General features: G+C 40.5%; 1 protein-coding gene across 2 annotated transcripts in view; it reads left to right on the forward strand.

Moving 5' to 3' along the window:
• Positions 1–1,843: 1,843 nt before the first annotated feature.
• LOC118369403 (protein shisa-6-like) overlaps positions 1,844–17,865 on the forward strand; it is a 154,068-nt gene continuing 138,046 nt past the window's right edge. For both annotated transcript variants that reach the window (XM_052493383.1, XM_035753783.2), the window contains exons 1-3: positions 1,844–1,964; positions 2,495–3,463; positions 8,658–8,818. In XM_052493383.1, the coding sequence (XP_052349343.1) occupies positions 2,931–3,463; positions 8,658–8,818 (694 nt within the window). In that variant the 5' untranslated portion in view covers positions 1,844–1,964; positions 2,495–2,930. The remainder of the gene's footprint in view (positions 1,965–2,494; positions 3,464–8,657; positions 8,819–17,865) is intronic.

The following is a 17,865-nucleotide window of genomic DNA, read 5'->3' on the forward strand; positions in this document are numbered from 1 at the left end:
TTGTTTGACTTTAGTGCATCTTTTGACATTAGCAATCATAGTCTGCATGCTGGACAAAACATATGTGTAGTGGCTTTTTACACCCCCTGCTATATTGTGGATAAAGAGTTACCTGTCTAACAGAACACAGAAGGTGTTCTTTAATGGAAGCCTCTCCAATATAATCCATGTAGAATCAAGAATTCCCGCAGGGCAGCTGTCAAGGCCCCTTTCTTTTTACTATCATTGAGTAATGCCAGTGTGTCTATGTATGCAGATGACTCAACAATCTACAAGTCAGCTACTACAGCGAGTGAAATCACTGCAACACTTAACAAAGAGCTGCAGTCAGTTTCAGAAAGGGTGGCAAGCACTGTTTGTCCTTAACATTTCAAAACTAAAAGCATCGTATTTCGGACAAATCATTCACTAAACCCTAAACCTCAACTTCATCTTGGAATAAATAATGTGGAAATGTAGCAAGTTGAGGTGACTAAACTGCTTGGCGTAACCCTGGATTGTAAACTGTCATGGTCAAAACATGTTGATACAACAGTAGCTAAGATGGAAGAAGTCTGTCCATAAAGTCGCTGCTCTGCCTTTTTTGTCGCACCTGGATTACATAAAGAGGGACCTCGGAAAATTACAAATGGCTCAGAACAGGGCAGCAAAGCTGGCCCTTAAATGTGGACAGAAATGTACAGGGAGAGCTAACATTAATTATATGCATGTAAATCTCTCATGGCTCAAAGTCGAGAAGAGATTGACTTCATCACTACTTGTTTTTGTAAGAAGTGTTGTCATGCTGAATGCACCATGATGTCTGTTTAAACTACTTGGACACCCATGCATACACCACAAGACATGCCACCAGAGGTCTCTTCACAAACCCCAATTCAAGAACAGACTATGGGAGGCGCACAGTATTACATAGAGCCATGACTACATGGAACTCTATTCCACATCAGGTAAATGATGCAAGAAGTAGAATCAGATTTGAATAAAAAACAGATAAAAATACACCTTATAGAACAGCTGGGACTGGGAAGAGACACACGCACACACACACACACACACACACACACACACACACGCACGCACGCACGCACGCACGCACACACACACACACACACACACACACACACACACACACACACACACACACACACACACACACACACACACACACACACACACACACATACATACACATACACATACACATACATACATACACATACACATACACATACACATACACATACACATACACATACACATACACATACACATACACATACACACAGACACAGACATGCACTCTACACACTTACACATGGATTTTGTATTATAGATATATGGTAGTAGAGTAGTGGCCTGATGGACACTAAATGTGGTGTGAAAAGTGTTATGAAATGTAATATTTTAAATTGTATATAACTGCCTTAATTAATGTTGCTGTAGCCCAGGAAGAGTAGCTGCTGCTTTGGCAGCAGCTACTGGGGATCCAAAATTAAATACACCTATAAATATGTACATATCTACCTCAATTACCTCGTAGCCCTGCACCTCGATTTGGTACTGGTACCCTGTGTATATAGCCATGTTATTACCTCGTACCCCTGCACATCGCCTTGGTACTGGTACCCTGTGTTTATAGTCAAGTTATCATATCTCATTGTTTATTTATTATTACTTTCATTATTAGGCGTTATTACTTTTCTATGATGTATCTATTTGATTTATGTATGCATTGTTGGAAAGGGTCCGTCACTAAGCATTTCCCTGTTAGTCTACACCTGTTGTTTACGAAGCATGTGACGAAGACATTTGGATTTGATTGATTTGACGTAAGAAAGCGCGAGGTAGATGAGGGAGGGAGATGAGGGAGGAAGGAGAGAAGAGGGTTCTCGAGCTGAGCTTTCATAGTCCAATCACTCTCCTCGCGCCAGACAGAGAACAAGTCAACGGGAATCTTGACCAGGGTAGGTTTCATCACCATACGTTTTCTATCTTTGAACTATTGCGTGTGCCTCGCATTAACATAGAGATAAATTAATCACATTGCGTTGTGTTGTGCTTTTTATGTAATATACAATTAATAACTTTTAAGTAAGTATAATATATTGAAATTGGTTATTCTTCGGCGATATTTTACTGAGTGAAAACACATATTTGGCTGCAATTAAAACCGTTTTGAATGTATTCGTTGTACTCTAGTCGAATTGTATTCTAAAACTTTAATGCATTTGGAAAGTTCCAGTTGCAATGGAATGTCTGTACATCGAAAGGGTTTAAACAAGCGCGTCTTGACTGCATGCAGCCGTTATGACAAGCCCAGAATCCCTGAATGTCAAACATTTCACGAAAAGGATGTGACAAAAATACCGCCGTTCAGAATAAATGATTGTGGTTTCCATCGCGTGGATAAATTGTTTGCTTTGATTAGACTTAACGCACTCCCCTTGACGTGTGGATAATGGCTCATGAAGCGTTTTGTTTGTTTCCTCTATAGCGCAACTTTCACCACAACAAGAAAATGTGAACACAAGCCCTGCCATGTAAAGACGACTCGACTCAAGGCGCCCCACATAAATCAGTACCTTAGACAGCGACACGCGGCCGTTATCAGCATCTCTAACCCGGTGGAAAGCACACAGTCCACTGCACTCGGCTGTCCTACCAGAGCGCAATGGGTTTCAGAAGCGCTGCTATTAATGATATACTTAACTAATTGAGTCTTCCATACTGATGCTATTCATTCTTCTAGCCAGTATGGTAACAGTATCGATCGTGGGAGGACCAACGCGAGTGGCAGGTGACGAGGGTTGTAACAGCCTTGTTGGACTGAGAGCCTGAGAGCCTGAGAGCCCTATCACATTCACTTCACTACCAAGTCAGAGAAGATCACAAGCGTCGCGTCGGAAGTGAATTGACAGGTTAGACACACCATGGGGATAAGGCACATTTTGCTGCTCCTCATATACCTGGATCCCCTGAGCGTTCTCTGCGCCGGGACAGGAGGCAAGAAGATGAAACCCGTGACCAAGCGGACTCCCAAGGCGAAAGACACCAACATCACCGCGGTGATCCCCACCGCTGCGCCTCAGAAGAATACGACCAAGGACTACGATACGTGCACGGGTTACTACGATGTGAGCGGACAATTTGATAGAGAGTTTGCGTGTAACAACACGGTTCACCGCTACTGCTGCGGGTCCTGCTTCCTGCGGTTCTGCTGCCAGGAAAAAGAAAAACGAGTGGATCAGTCAAGCTGTAAAAACTACAACAAGCCGGACTGGGTGAAAACGCCCCCCCCGTCGCCAGCCTCGACGGGACAGCCTTTTGACCCGAGTATGGACCAGACGAACACTGCGGTGTACATCACCTGTGGGATCATAGCTTTTATTTTAGTGGTGGGAGTTTCGGCTAAAGTTGCCTATGACAAAGCCACAGAGCCTCCTCAGGAAATGAATATCCATAGGTAAGTCAGAATGAATGACTTAATAAATGAATGAATGAATGAATGAACGAACGAATGAATATACATGTCTGCTTGGGTGCAAAGCCCCGTTTTATATGAAACATGATGAAACATGATCTGGTCTTTTATGTCTTGAGAGAAAAATGTCAATGTGGTTGACCATATCATTCTGTATTGAAGTCATGTTCGCATGCAGTATAAAATATTTTATGGATAATCTGAGTGTGATAATTAACCTGACATGTAATATAGTTCATATGGGTCTTATCCACAACCCCCAGCAGTCTAAACCCTTATACTAAAAGGTCTGACCCTTGAACTAAGAAGACTAGTCGCACCTTGAAAATAATTGTTATGACAATTATGGGTCAGAGGTCAGAGTTAATTGGAACATGGTCACGTGAGATTGAATACATATTTGACCTCCATTTGACATAATGTACTGTGAGGTGGTCACCTGTGTCTTCCTGGTACAGTAGGCTACAGATAAAGATGTTTCTATATGAAAAAACACTTGACTTTTAACCAGGTTGAGCTATGTCCTGCTTTATACAAATCATTTTATCACCCACTACCAGAATGCTATTAAATCTGGTACACTAGGCTAGTTTACACACACAATAAATGATGTATATCGTTACAAACCAAAGAACCCCTATCTGTACTATTTAGAACCAGCATGTGTGTGTGCAAATTAGCCTAGTGTACCAGATGGCATTCTGGCATTTACTCTCAATTCCGTATATACAATTAAATATAATAAAAACAAATGCATGCCATTTGGTGCTATAAAGAACCCTGCTCCAAGGTTCTAAATGGAACTTGTATGGTGCTATAAAGAACCCTGCTCCAAGGTTCTAAATGGAACTTGTATGGTGCTATAACGAACCCTGCTCCAAGGTTCTAAATGGAACTTGTATGGTGCTATAAAGAACACTTTCCTATGGTTTTATGAAGAACCATTAGTTCTATATAGCACCAAAAAAGGGTTCTGCTATGGTTACATATACAATGCTTTTTTATGGTTCTTTATAGAACCATCATGGAAGAATGGTTCTCAATCTGAAATGTTCTTTGTAGATCATTTCGTGGAAACATACATGGTTATTTGTTTTGTTCAGCCATATTATACTGTTAGACTTCCATAGGTGTTACTGTGTTAATTAGCAACTTAAGTGAGCAACCTCTTGAACAGCTTGGGGTCCCTGAGAAAATAATTACAGAGTGATTTAATCAACCATTCTCAATTGATGCAAAACATTGTCGCTATATAAAGTCATAAATAACACAACTCATTAGATAAACTGGAATGAGACTCTCACTCACGGTTGCACAAAAAAAAGCTATGCCTAAACCACACCCCAAAATATTATAATGAGCCTCCTCCCCTACATTTTAATTATCACTAAAAGAGCAAAGAATAATTTTGTGAACTGTAAGGAACCATTGAAGGGCTCAAATGGTTCTTTGAGTCATTATGGTTCCACATAGAACCATTCGGCTTCCCAAAGAACCCTTGAGGAACCTTTTTTTGTTTTTGTTCACATGAAAGACCAAAGTAATTGCAGAGGTGTTCAAAGGGAAATATTTACATGATTTGGGAAAGCTTGCATGTCAGTTGTGTGGTGAAGGACTGATCCTATTGATGTATATTTGATGTATTTTTGTTGTTGTTGGTTGTTTCACTGCAGGTGTTGAGACAAATCTAGTTTCTGCATCATAACATCAAGCCGTGTGTAATACTATGGAGAGCACTGACAGTGCATCATCCCTTCAAATGCAAACAGATAAATCCAGACGCACAACAACGTCTATACACACTCCCCTCGTAAAATACTCAGAAAATGACAAGGCCTTTGCTAAGTCAAAACAAACCCTATTGCCATAGACCATAAATGAGAAAATAAAACCTCTGATCCAACCCCTCTCACCCTGAGCTAACTCGAGTCCCATAGCAGCTATCACACCAACACGTTCTCTGTGGTGGTGGTGGTGGTGGTGGTGGTGGTGTGCATTCTCAGACTGCAGTGGTGAACTGACATGGGTTAAACAAGGCTATGTTGGAGTGGCGGTCTGCAGTTATGTGTTTTCTCAGCTGCTTCCCGGCTCCCTCCTGGGGCTTTGCAACCTTACGTTTAACCACAGACTAGTGGACAACACATGCTGCTGGAGAGCACACATCAATGAGTAACCGCTGATACACATTGTAGTCTCCCGCTATGAAGCATGGTCTTTTTACACATGCGTGGCGCAACACTGGAGTAATCTAGAGACGTGTCAAAAATGTGTCACGCACAGGCGTTCGGTGGAACGATATCAACGGAATGGTAACAAACACACCAAACACATGGTTTCCATGTGTTTAATACCATTCCATTCACTCCATTGTCATGAGCCGTTCTCCCCTCAGCAGCCTCCTGTTGTATAACATTAAGGTTAAAGTGTCATTGGAGTTGCCTGACACGTCTGCGCCACAGCAAATCCAATGATAAATACATAACTGCAAAACTCAGATGTGAAATAAATGAAAACAGGGACAGTATTTATAGAACAGGAAAGGTTACGCTGTACATATATTTGTCACGCACAAGGCTTTGAGCAATCGCAGCAATGCAAACATAATTTGATTTCCTCCTCTTCAAAAAGCTCAGCCAGAAAAAAAAAAACTATTTGTGTTATTTTCTGTCATGATGCTGTTGAGTTTTTCTGTTCCCTCTCTCCCCTCTCCTTCTCACCCTCGAGGGGTGCCATACCTCCGTATGCACCTGGTGTCGGCCTGAAAAACACTCCAATTCAACCCAATTATAACGGCTTCTCATAAACACAACTATGCTTCTCTTTCTGTTGTTAGTATATTTGTTACCTTCACTGTTTTGTTAGTAGAGTGGATGTCCACACCCCCGCGGACATCTAATTAGCATAATACAAAACTCCATAGAATCTGTCTGTTTAAGTGAGAGGTATCTATCTTGGGCTTGGATCCTCAATCCACAGCATCTGACAATGCCGGTCTTCTGCATCTGCGGTGAAAGTTGGCAGAGCTACAGTGGGATTTGTCAGACCAGGAGACATGCCGAAAATGTAGTGCCAAAAAAGGGGTTAAATATGGGTAAAATAAATATAAAATAATTAGCTTATATCTTTCAGATATATTTCAGATATAAGACAGACACTTCAAAACGTACCTCCTTTTGATTTATTTTTTGGTCTGTTTTGCCATATATGAATACAGTGGGGCAAAAAAGTATTTAGTCAGCCACCAATTGTGCAAGTTCTCCCACTTAAAAAGATGAGAGAGGCCTGTCATTTTCATCATAGGTACACTTCAACTATGACAGACAAAATGAGAAAAAAAATCCAGAAAATCACAGTGTAGGATTTTTCATGAATTTATTTGCAAATTATGGTGGAAAATAAGTATTTGGTCACCTACAAACAAGCGAGATTTCTGGCTCTCACAGACCTCTTTAAGAGGCTCCTCTGTCCTCCACTCGTTACCTGTATTAATGGCACCTGTTTGAACTTGTTATCAGTATAAAAGACACCTGTCCACAACCTCAAACAGTCACACTCCAAACTTCACTATGGCCAAGACCAAAGAGCTGTCAAAGGACACCAGAAACAAAAATTGTAGACCTGCACCAGGCTGGGAAGACTGAATCTGCAATAGGTAAGCAGCTTGGTTTGAATAAATCAACTGTGGGAGCAATTATTAGGACATGGAAGACATACAAGACCACTGATAATCTCCCTCGATCTGGGGCTCCACGCAAGATCTCACCCCGTGGGGTCAAAATGCTCACAAGAACGGTGAGCAAAAATCCCAGAACCACATGGGGGGACCTAGTGAATGACCTGCAGAGAGCTGGGACCAAAGTAACAAAGCCTACCATCAGTGACACACTACGCCGCCAAGGACTCAAATCCTGCAGTGCCAGACGTGTCCCCCTGCTTAATCCAGTACATGTCCAGGCCCGTCTGACGTTTGCTAGAGAGCATTTGGATGATCCAGAAGAAGATTGGGAGAATGTCATATGGTCAGATGAAACCAAAATAGAACGTTTTGGTAAAAACTCAACTCGTTGTTTTTGGAGGACAAAGAATGCTGAGTTGCATCCAAAGAACACATACCTACTGTGAAGCATGGGGGTGGAAACATCATGCTTTGGGGCTGTTTTTCTGCTAAGGGACCAGGACGACTGATCCGTGTAAAGGAAAGAATGAATGGGGCCATGTATCGTGAGATTTTGAGTGAAAACCTCCTTCCATCAGCAAGGGCATTGAAGATGGAACGTGGCTGGGTCTTTCAGCATGTCAATGATCCCAAACATATCGCCCAGGCAACGAAGGAGTGGCTCCGTATGAAGCATTTCAAGGTCCTGGAGTGTTCTAGCCAGTCTCCAGATCTCAACCCCATAGAAAATCTTTGGAGGGAGTTGAAAGTCCGTGTTGCCCAGCAACAGCCCCAAAACATCACTGCTCTAGAGGAGATCTGCATGGAGGAATGGGCCAAAATACCAGCAACAGTGTGTGAACACCTTGTGAAGACTTACAGAAAATGTTTGACCTCTGTTATTGCCAACAAAGGGTATATAACATATAAGTATTGAGATAAACTTTTGTTATTGACCAAATACTTATTTTCCACCATAATTTGCAAATAAATTAATTAAAAATCCTACAATGTGATTTTCTGGATTTCTTTTTCTAATTTTCTCTGTCATAGTTGAAGTGTACCTATGATGAAAATTACAGGCCTCTCATCTTTTTAAGTGGGAGAACTTGCACAATTGGTGGTTGACTAAATACTTTTTTGCCCCACTGTATGTTATTCAATGTGTTTCTATGGGGTAATAGCAGTAACACCAAATTCAATATTTCATCAAATATTTTTATTTTCAAAAACAAATTATACTATACAGGGTTCCTAAAATTCCAAATCAAATATCTAAATTATCCTTATTATGACCTACTTATATGTTAGCACAGTAGAAACCCATATCCGGGCCCTTATACCTCAGGGGGGTTTATAATGGTCCTCTATAACCATTCAGTGCCAAGAAAAAAATGAACTCTCACTCACCTTGGAAACGTAAATGCTTGGAGAAGTGATCTAAATAGACGTATCAGTGACTTTTGGTGCACAAACTTTTTTTTTGATCAGAACCTGCCATTTTCTTCTCTGTGTCCACAGGGCCCTTGCAGACATCCTGAGGCAACAGGGGCCCATTCCCATATCGCAATATGACTGTGAGAACTTTTCAGCCATGAACGGCTCTCCCAAAGACAACACTCCTCAACAAACCTCCTCCAAGAACCACTACACCCCTGTCCACCAGTCCAAGTCCAGCCACGGTACGTGACCTTTATAGGTACATATATTCCACTGTTTTCGGTAAATATCTTCAAAGACACATTGGTGAAGTGTTATGAATGTGTTGGTGCATAATCACTATGTTTCCAGTAGCGCTGCGTGGGTACAATCACTGGGAAAACCAAGCCACTATTGTTTTTCTCTCCATATTGCAACCTATGCGTTGTGATAATTGCGTTGTTTGCGCTATCACCTGTTAGTTCATATGCCTTGACATCGTGATATATAGGCCTAATGCAGAAACAATAAGAAGACACAGTGGCAGAATAAATCAACCACACCTTTGTTTCATCACAAAACCAGAGAGCAACCAACCTCTGTCTGGTGGAGTCCACAAAGCATACTGCATGATACAGTTACATGACCTACAGCAACCTCTGTCTGGTGGAGTCCACAAAGCATACTGCATGATACAGTTACATGACCTACAGCAACCTCTGTCTGGTGGAGTCCACAAAGCATACTGCATGATACAGTTACATGACCTACAGCAACCTCTGTCTGGTGGAGTCCACAAAGCATACTGCATGATACAGTTACATGACCTACAGCAACCTCTGTCTGGTGGAGTCCACAAAGCATACTGCATGATACAGTTACATGACCTACAGCAACCTCTGTCTGGTGGAGTCCACAAAGCATACTGCATGTTACAGTTACATGACCTACAGCATCCTCTGTCTGGTGGAGTCCACAAAGCATACTGCATGTTACAGTTACATGACCTACAGCAACCTCTGTCTGGTGGAGTCCACAAAGCATACTGCACGTTACAGTTACATGACCTACAGCAACCTCTGTCTGGTGGAGTCCACAAAGCATACTGCATGTTACAGTTACATGACCTACAGCAACCTCTGTCTGGTGGAGTCCACAAAGCATACTGCATGTTACAGTTACATGACCTACAGCAACCTCTGTCTGGTGGAGTCCACAAAGCATACTGCACGTTACAGTTACATGACCTACAGCAACCTCTGTCTGGTGGAGTCCACAAAGCATACTGCACATTACAGTTACATGACCTACAGCAACCTCTGTCTGGTGGAGTCCACAAAGCATACTGCACGTTACAAACAGTTACATGACCTACAGCGTGGTCAAGCAAGGTAATGTTTCTGACATTTTCAGACTATTAAACAACTATCGATTTAGAACCACAGAGTGTTACCGCAAGTCCCAAAGAAAACAGGAGCTGCCTCCACTATTCCAGCATCATTTTAACTACAACATTTTAACATCATCAAATCACCTCTGCCGAGTCTAATACAGTGACAACTAAAAGATTCACAAAACAATTTAGTCCATTCAATGTACGCTAAATATCATACTGTCCATGGTACTAACTTATCTGTGTGTGTGTGTGTGTGCTTGCAAGAAGAAAAAAATATATTGACTCACCCTACATCTCTCTTGCATGTTGCCGAAATGGTCTCACTCTGTCATACAGTACACGCTTTTAGTTGTTGTTATCATAGGCTACCTGGCTAAAATGCTTGCTCTCTAGACTAACTTCCTTTCATGGGCAACAATTAGCCAGATAGTTAACATTAGCCTACTTCCATCAGGCCAGGGACATAATGTATAAATTAATGATTGGATCAGATTCGCCATTATAATCATTGGCCAGTACGAAGAATTAAGTAAAACCACAAGTCCAAATCCCTATTCCTCTATGGCTAATTTAGGAAATAGATAGTTTTAGTTAGCTCGCTAGCCTTTGGAAGACAACACAACGAGATGCAACAATTACATGAATTTCTGTCACCACGACATTTGGCTTTTGATGTGATAGGTTGTGAAGACAAATCCAAACTGGATTCCCTTGATACTTTATTTTGGTTCGCCAGGATCATTCACAGTTGAGCTGAATGCTGATTGGCTATTATTTTATTATTTTTATTCATCAATGCTATGCTGGCTTCTCTTGCATTGAATGCTACTGACGGCAACAATGTCATACCCTTTTGGACCAGACGCATCAGATAAATGGTGTGTACACAATGTTTTAATTTTTTAAAACAAAATACACTGAGGGGGGGTGGGGGGTAGGTAAGCCAGGCTTTCATTGGAATCCATGAGTACATGCCACTGTGTGCTTCATTACTTTGTGTGTGTGTGTGTGCGTGTGTGTGTTTATATGAGCCGTTGTGTGTTTATTCAGTTTCTGTGTGTATGAGAGCACACATTGTGTGTTTATTCAGTTTCTGTGTGTATGAGAGCTCACACCGTGTGTTTATTCAGTTCCTGTGTGTGAGAGCACACACAGTGTTTATTCAGTTTCTGTGTGTGAGAGCACACACAGTGTTTATTCAGTTTCTGTGTGTGAGAGCACACACAGTGTTTATTCAGTTTCTGTGTGTGAGAGCACACACAGTGTTTATTCAGTTTCTGTGTGTGAGAGCACACACAGTGTTTATTCAGTTTCTGTGTGTGAGAGCACACACTGTGTCCACAGCTGCGTTCCCTGTCAGTGGTGTAATCTCTTATGTAGACATCCCAATCATCCAATTTGTGCAAGAGAGAGAAAGGTAGGGTTAGAGACAGTAGAGAGAGACAGGTAGGGTTAGAGACAGTAGAGAGAGAAAGGTAGGGTTAGAGACAGTAGAGAGAGAAAGGTAGGGTTAGAGACAGTAGAGAGAGAAAGGTAGGGTTAGAGACAGTAGAGAGAGAAAGGTAGGGTTAGAGACAGTAGAGAGAGAAAGGTAGGGTTAGAGACAGTAGAGAGAGAAAGGTAGGGTTAGAGACAGTAGAAAGAGAAAGGTAGAGTTAGAGACAGTAGAGAGAAAGGTAGGGTTAGAGACAGTAGAGAGAAAGGTAGGGTTAGAGACAGTAGAGAGCGAGAGGAATAGAGACAGAGAGAGAGACAGAAAGAGGGCCTGTCAGTGTAGATAACTGTGGCTAGCAAGGGAACGGGGCCGGGCAATCTCCGGCAGGGTGGAAACGTTAGACGCTGGCACACAGAGACCGCAGCGAGACCGTGACCGCTCGGCACGCGGAGTAACGTGATTCGACCACAAGGCTGGGAAGTGGGAACAGAACACCACTGACAGGGTGTACTCTGGGATATGGGCTCTCTGAAGAGATACAGTTAACATGAGACAGCTTTGTGGATGCAGGATTGTGAAGCAGGTCTGAGTCGAGAGAGAGGGAGAGACAGAGGGAGAGAGAGAGATGGAGAAAGGTGTTTGAGAGATACACAGTGAGACAGAAAGACGATTGAGAGAGGAAGAGACTGAGGCCGTATCCGAATAGCCGTACTTGCAGTCTAAATGGTAGGCAGTGAGGGAAAAAAGTATTTGATCCCCTGCTGATTTTGTACGTTTGCCCACTGACAAAGAAATTATCAGACTATAATTTTAATGGTAGGTTTATTTGAACAGTGAGAGACAGAATAACAACAAAAAAATCCAGAAAAACGCATGTCAAAAATGTTATAAATTGATTTGCATTTTAACGAGGGAAATAAGTATTTGATCCCCTCTCAATCAGAAAGATTTCTGTCTCCCAGGTGTCTTTTATACAGGTAACGAGCTGAGATTAGAGCACACTCTTAAAGGGAGTGTCAATCTGTCAACTGTCTGTCAACTGTCAATCTCCCTCAGCCTGGGACTCCATGCAAGATCTCACCTCGTGGAGTTGCAATGACCATGACAACGGTGAGGAATCAGTCCAGAACGACACGGGAGGATCTTGTCAATGATCTCAAGGCAGCTGGGACCATAGTCACCAAGAAAACAATTGGTAACACACTACGCCGTGAAGGACTGAAATCCTGCAGCGCCCGCAAGGTCCCCCTGCTCAAGAAAGCACATATACATGCCTGTCTGAAGTTTGCCAATGATCATATGATTGATTCAGAGGATAACTGGGTGAAAGTGTTGTGGTCAGATGAGACCAAAATGGAGATCTTTGGCATCAACTCAACTCGCCGTGTTTGGAGGAGGAGGAATGCTGCCCCAAGAACACCATCCCCACTGTCAAACATGGCGGTGGAAACATTATGCTTTGGGGGTGTTTTTCTGCTAAGGGGACAGGACAACTTCACCGCATCAAAGGGACGATGGACGGGGCCATGTACCGTCAAATCTTTGGTGAGAACCTCCTTCCCTCAGCCAGGGCATTGAAAATGGGTCGTGGATGGGTTTTCCAGCATGACAATGACCCAAAACACACGGCCAAGGCAACAAAGGAGTGGCTCAAGGAGATGCACATTAAGGTCCCGGAATGGCCTAGCCAGTCTACAGACCTTAATCCCATAGAAAATCTGTGGAGGGAGCTGAAGGTTCGAGTTGCCAAACGTGATGTGTGCAAACCTGGTGGCCAACTACAAGAAACGTCTGACCTCTGTGATTGCCAACAAGGGTTTTGCCACCAAGTACTAAGTCATGTTTTGCAGAGGGGTCAAATACTTATTTCCCTCATTAAAATTCTAATACATTTATAACATTTTTGACATGCTTTTTCATGGATTTTTTTGTCTCACTGTTCAAATAAACCTACCGTTAAAATTATAGACTGATCATTTCTTTGTCAGTGGGCAAATGTACAAAATCAGCAGGGGATCAAATACTTTTTTCCCTCACTGTATGTGGCACTCGAGTATGCTCAAATGCCAGGATGTCATACTCACTTCTGATTTTCATCTAGTACAAATTCACTGCATGCTATTGAGGAAGATAATCCGCTTTTCACGTGTGTTTGGCAACAGCTGATAATCAGATCGGGGCAGTAGGAAAATGAACAACTGGAGGGAAACACTTTAGATTATACATTCTCAGTATGTTTGAGTATTGTATTAGATTATACATTATCAGTATGGGGGAGTCTAGTATTAGATCATACATTATCAGTATGGGGGAGTCTAGTATTAGATTATCCATTTTGGGGGAGTCTAGTATTAGATTATACATTGTCAGTATGGGGGAGTCTAGTATTAGATTATACATTCTCAGTATGGGGGAGTCTAGTATTAGATTATATATTCTCAGTATGGGGTAGTCTAGTATTAGATTATACATTCTCAGTATGGGGGAGTCTAGTATTAGATTATACATTCTCAGTATGGGGGGAGTCTAGTATTAGATTATACATTCTCATTATGGGGAGTCTAGTATTAGATTATATATTCTCAGTATGGGGGAGTCTAGTATTAGATTATATATTCTCAGTATGGGGAGTCTAGTATTAGATTATATATTCTCAGTATGGGGAGTCTAGTATTAGATTATCCATTTTGGGGAGTCTAGTATTCGATTATACATTCTCAGTATGGGGAGTCTATTATTAGATTATACATTATCAGTATGGAGGAGTCTCGTATCATAGATTATACACTCTTATTTCGGGGAGTCTAGTAATATAGATTATACATTCTCAGTATGGGGAGTCTCGTATTAGATTATACATTCTCATTATGGGGAGTCTAGTATTAGATTATATATTCTCAGTATGGGGGAGTCTAGTATTAGATTTTCCATTCTCATTATGGGGAGTCTAGTATTAGATTATACATTCTCAATACGGGGGAGTCTAGTATTATAGATTATACATTCTAAGTATGGGGAGTCTAGTATTAGATTATATATTCTCAGTATGGGGTAGTCTAGTATTAGATTATACATTGTCAGTATGTATGGGGAGTCTAGTATTAGATTATCCATTCTCATTATGGGGAGTCTAGTATTAGATTATATATTCTCAGTATGGGGGAGTCTAGTATTAGATTATATATTCTCAGTATGGGGGAGTCTAGTATTAGATTATCCATTTTGGGGAGTCTAGTATTCGATTATACATTCTCAGTATGGGGAGTCTATTATTAGATTATACATTATCAGTATGGAGGAGTCTCGTATCATAGATTATACACTCTTATTTCGGGGAGTCTAGTAATATAGATTATACATTCTCAGTATGGGGAGTCTCGTATTAGATTATACATTCTCATTATGGGGAGTCTAGTATTAGATTATATATTCTCAGTATGGGGAGTCTAGTATTAGATTATACATTCTCAGTGTGGGGAGTCTAGTATTAGATTATATATTCTCAGTATGGGGAGTCTAGTATTAGATTATATATTCTCAGTATGGGGTAGTCTAGTATTAGATTATACATTGTCAGTATGGGGGAGTCTAGTATTAGATTATACATTCTCATTATGGGGGAGTCTAGTATTAGATTATCCATTTTGGGGGAGTCTAGTATTAGATTATACATTGTCAGTATGGGGGAGACTAGTATTAGATTATCCATTCTCATTATGGGGGAGTCTAGTATTAGATTATATATTCTCAGTATGGGGGAGTCTAGTATTAGATTATATATTCTCAGTATGGGGGAGTCTAGTATTAGATTATATATTCTCAGTATGGGGGAGTCTAGTATTAGATGATATATTCTCAGTATGGGGGAGTCTAGTATTAGATTATCCATTTTGGGGGAGTCTAGTATTAGATTATACATTCTCAGTACGGGGGAGTCTATTATTAGATTATACATTCTCAGTATGTTTGAGTATTGTATTAGATTATACATTATTAGTATGGAGGAGTCTCGTATTATAGATTATACACTCTTAGTTCGGGGGAGTCTAGTATTATAGATTATACATTCTCAGTATGGGGGAGTCTCGTATTAGATTATACATTCTCATTATGGGGGAGTCTAGTATTAGATTATATATTCTCAGTATGGGGGAGTCTAGTATTAGATTATCCATTCTCATTATGGGGGAGTCTAGTATTAGATTATACATTCTCAGTATGGGGGAGTCTAGTATTAGATTATACATTCTCAGTATGGGGAGTCTCGTATTAGATTATACATTCTCAGTATGGGGGAGTCTAGTATTATAGATTACACATTCTCAGTATGGGGGGAGTCTAGTATTAGATTATACATTCTCATTATGGGGGAGTCTAGTATTAGATTATACATTCTCAGTACGGGGAGTCTAGTATTAGATTATACATTCTCAGTATGTGGGGAGTCTAGTATTAGATTATACATTCTCAGTACGGGGGGTCTAGTATTATAGATTACACATTCTCAGTATGGGGAGTCTAGTATTAGATTATACATTCTCGGTATGGGGAGTCTAGTATTAGATTATACATTCTCAGTACGGGGAGTCTAGTATTATAGATGATACATTCTCAGTATGGGGGAGTCTAGTATTATAGATTACACATTCTCAGTATGGGGAGTCTAGTATTAGATTATACATTCTCAGTGTGGGGAATCTAGTATTAGATTATACATTCTCAGTCTGGGGAGTCTAGTATTAGATTATACATTCTCATTATGGGGGAGTCTAGTATTAGATTATCCATTCTCAATACGGGGGAGTCTAGTATTATAGATTATACATTCTAAGTATGGGGGAGTCTAGTATTAGATTATATATTCTCAGTCTGGGGGAGTCTAGTATTAGATTATACATTCTCAGTATGGGGGAGTCTAGTATTAGATTATCCATTCTCAATACGGGGGAGTCTAGTATTATAGATTATACATTCTAAGTATGGGGGAGTCTAGTATTAGATTATATATTCTCAGTCTGGGGGAGTCTAGTATTAGATTATACATTGTCAGTATGGGGAGTCTAGTATTAGATTATCCATTCTCATTATGGGGGAGTCTAGTATTAGATTATATATTCTCAGTATGGGGAGTCTAGTATTAGATTATATATTCTCAGTATGGGGAGTCTAGTATTAGATTATCCATTTTGGGGAGTCTAGTATTCGATTATACATTCTCAGTATGGGGAGTCTATTATTAGATTATACATTATCAGTATGGAGGAGTCTCGTATCATAGATTATACACTCTTATTTCGGGGGAGTCTAGTAATATAGATTATACATTCTCAGTATGGGGAGTCTCGTATTAGATTATACATTCTCATTATGGGGGAGTCTAGTATTAGATTATACATTCTCAGTATGGGGGAGTCTAGTATTAGATTATATATTCTCAGTCTGGGGGAGTCTAGTATTAGATTATATATTCTCAGTATGGGGGAGTCTAGTATTAGATTATACATTCTCAGTATGGGGGAGTCTAGTATTAGATTATACATTCTCAGTATGGGGGAGTCTAGTATTAGATTATACATTCTCATTATGGGGGAGTCTAGTATTAGATTATCCATTTTGGGGGAGTCTAGTATTAGATTATACATTGTCAGTATGGGGGAGACTAGTATTAGATTATCCATTCTCATTATGGGGGAGTCTAGTATTAGATTATATATTCTCAGTATGGGGGAGTCTAGTATTAGATTATATATTCTCAGTATGGGGGAGTCTAGTATTAGATTATATATTCTCAGTATGGGGGAGTCTAGTATTAGATGATATATTCTCAGTATGGGGAGTCTAGTATTAGATTATCCATTTTGGGGGAGTCTAGTATTAGATTATACATTCTCAGTACGGGGGAGTCTATTATTAGATTATACATTCTCAGTATGTTTGAGTATTGTATTAGATTATACATTATTAGTATGGAGGAGTCTCGTATTATAGATTATACACTCTTAGTTCGGGGGAGTCTAGTATTATAGATTATACATTCTCAGTATGGGGGAGTCTCGTATTAGATTATACATTCTCATTATGGGGGAGTCTAGTATTAGATTATATATTCTCAGTATGGGGGAGTCTAGTATTAGATTATCCATTCTCATTATGGGGGAGTCTAGTATTAGATTATACATTCTCAGTATGGGGGAGTCTAGTATTAGATTATACATTCTCAGTACGGGGGAGTCTCGTATTAGATTATACATTCTCAGTATGGGGGAGTCTAGTATTATAGATTACACATTCTCAGTATGGGGGTGTCTAGTATTAGATTATACATTCTCATTATGGGGAGTCTAGTATTAGATTATACATTCTCAGTACGGGGGAGTCTAGTATTAGATTATACATTCTCAGTATGTGGGGAGTCTAGTATTAGATTATACATTCTCAGTACGGGGGGTCTAGTATTATAGATTACACATTCTCAGTAT

The sequence above is a fragment of the Oncorhynchus keta genome, chromosome 3, assembly GCF_023373465.1.
Source record: "Oncorhynchus keta strain PuntledgeMale-10-30-2019 chromosome 3, Oket_V2, whole genome shotgun sequence".
Classification (NCBI taxonomy): domain Eukaryota; kingdom Metazoa; phylum Chordata; class Actinopteri; order Salmoniformes; family Salmonidae; genus Oncorhynchus; species Oncorhynchus keta.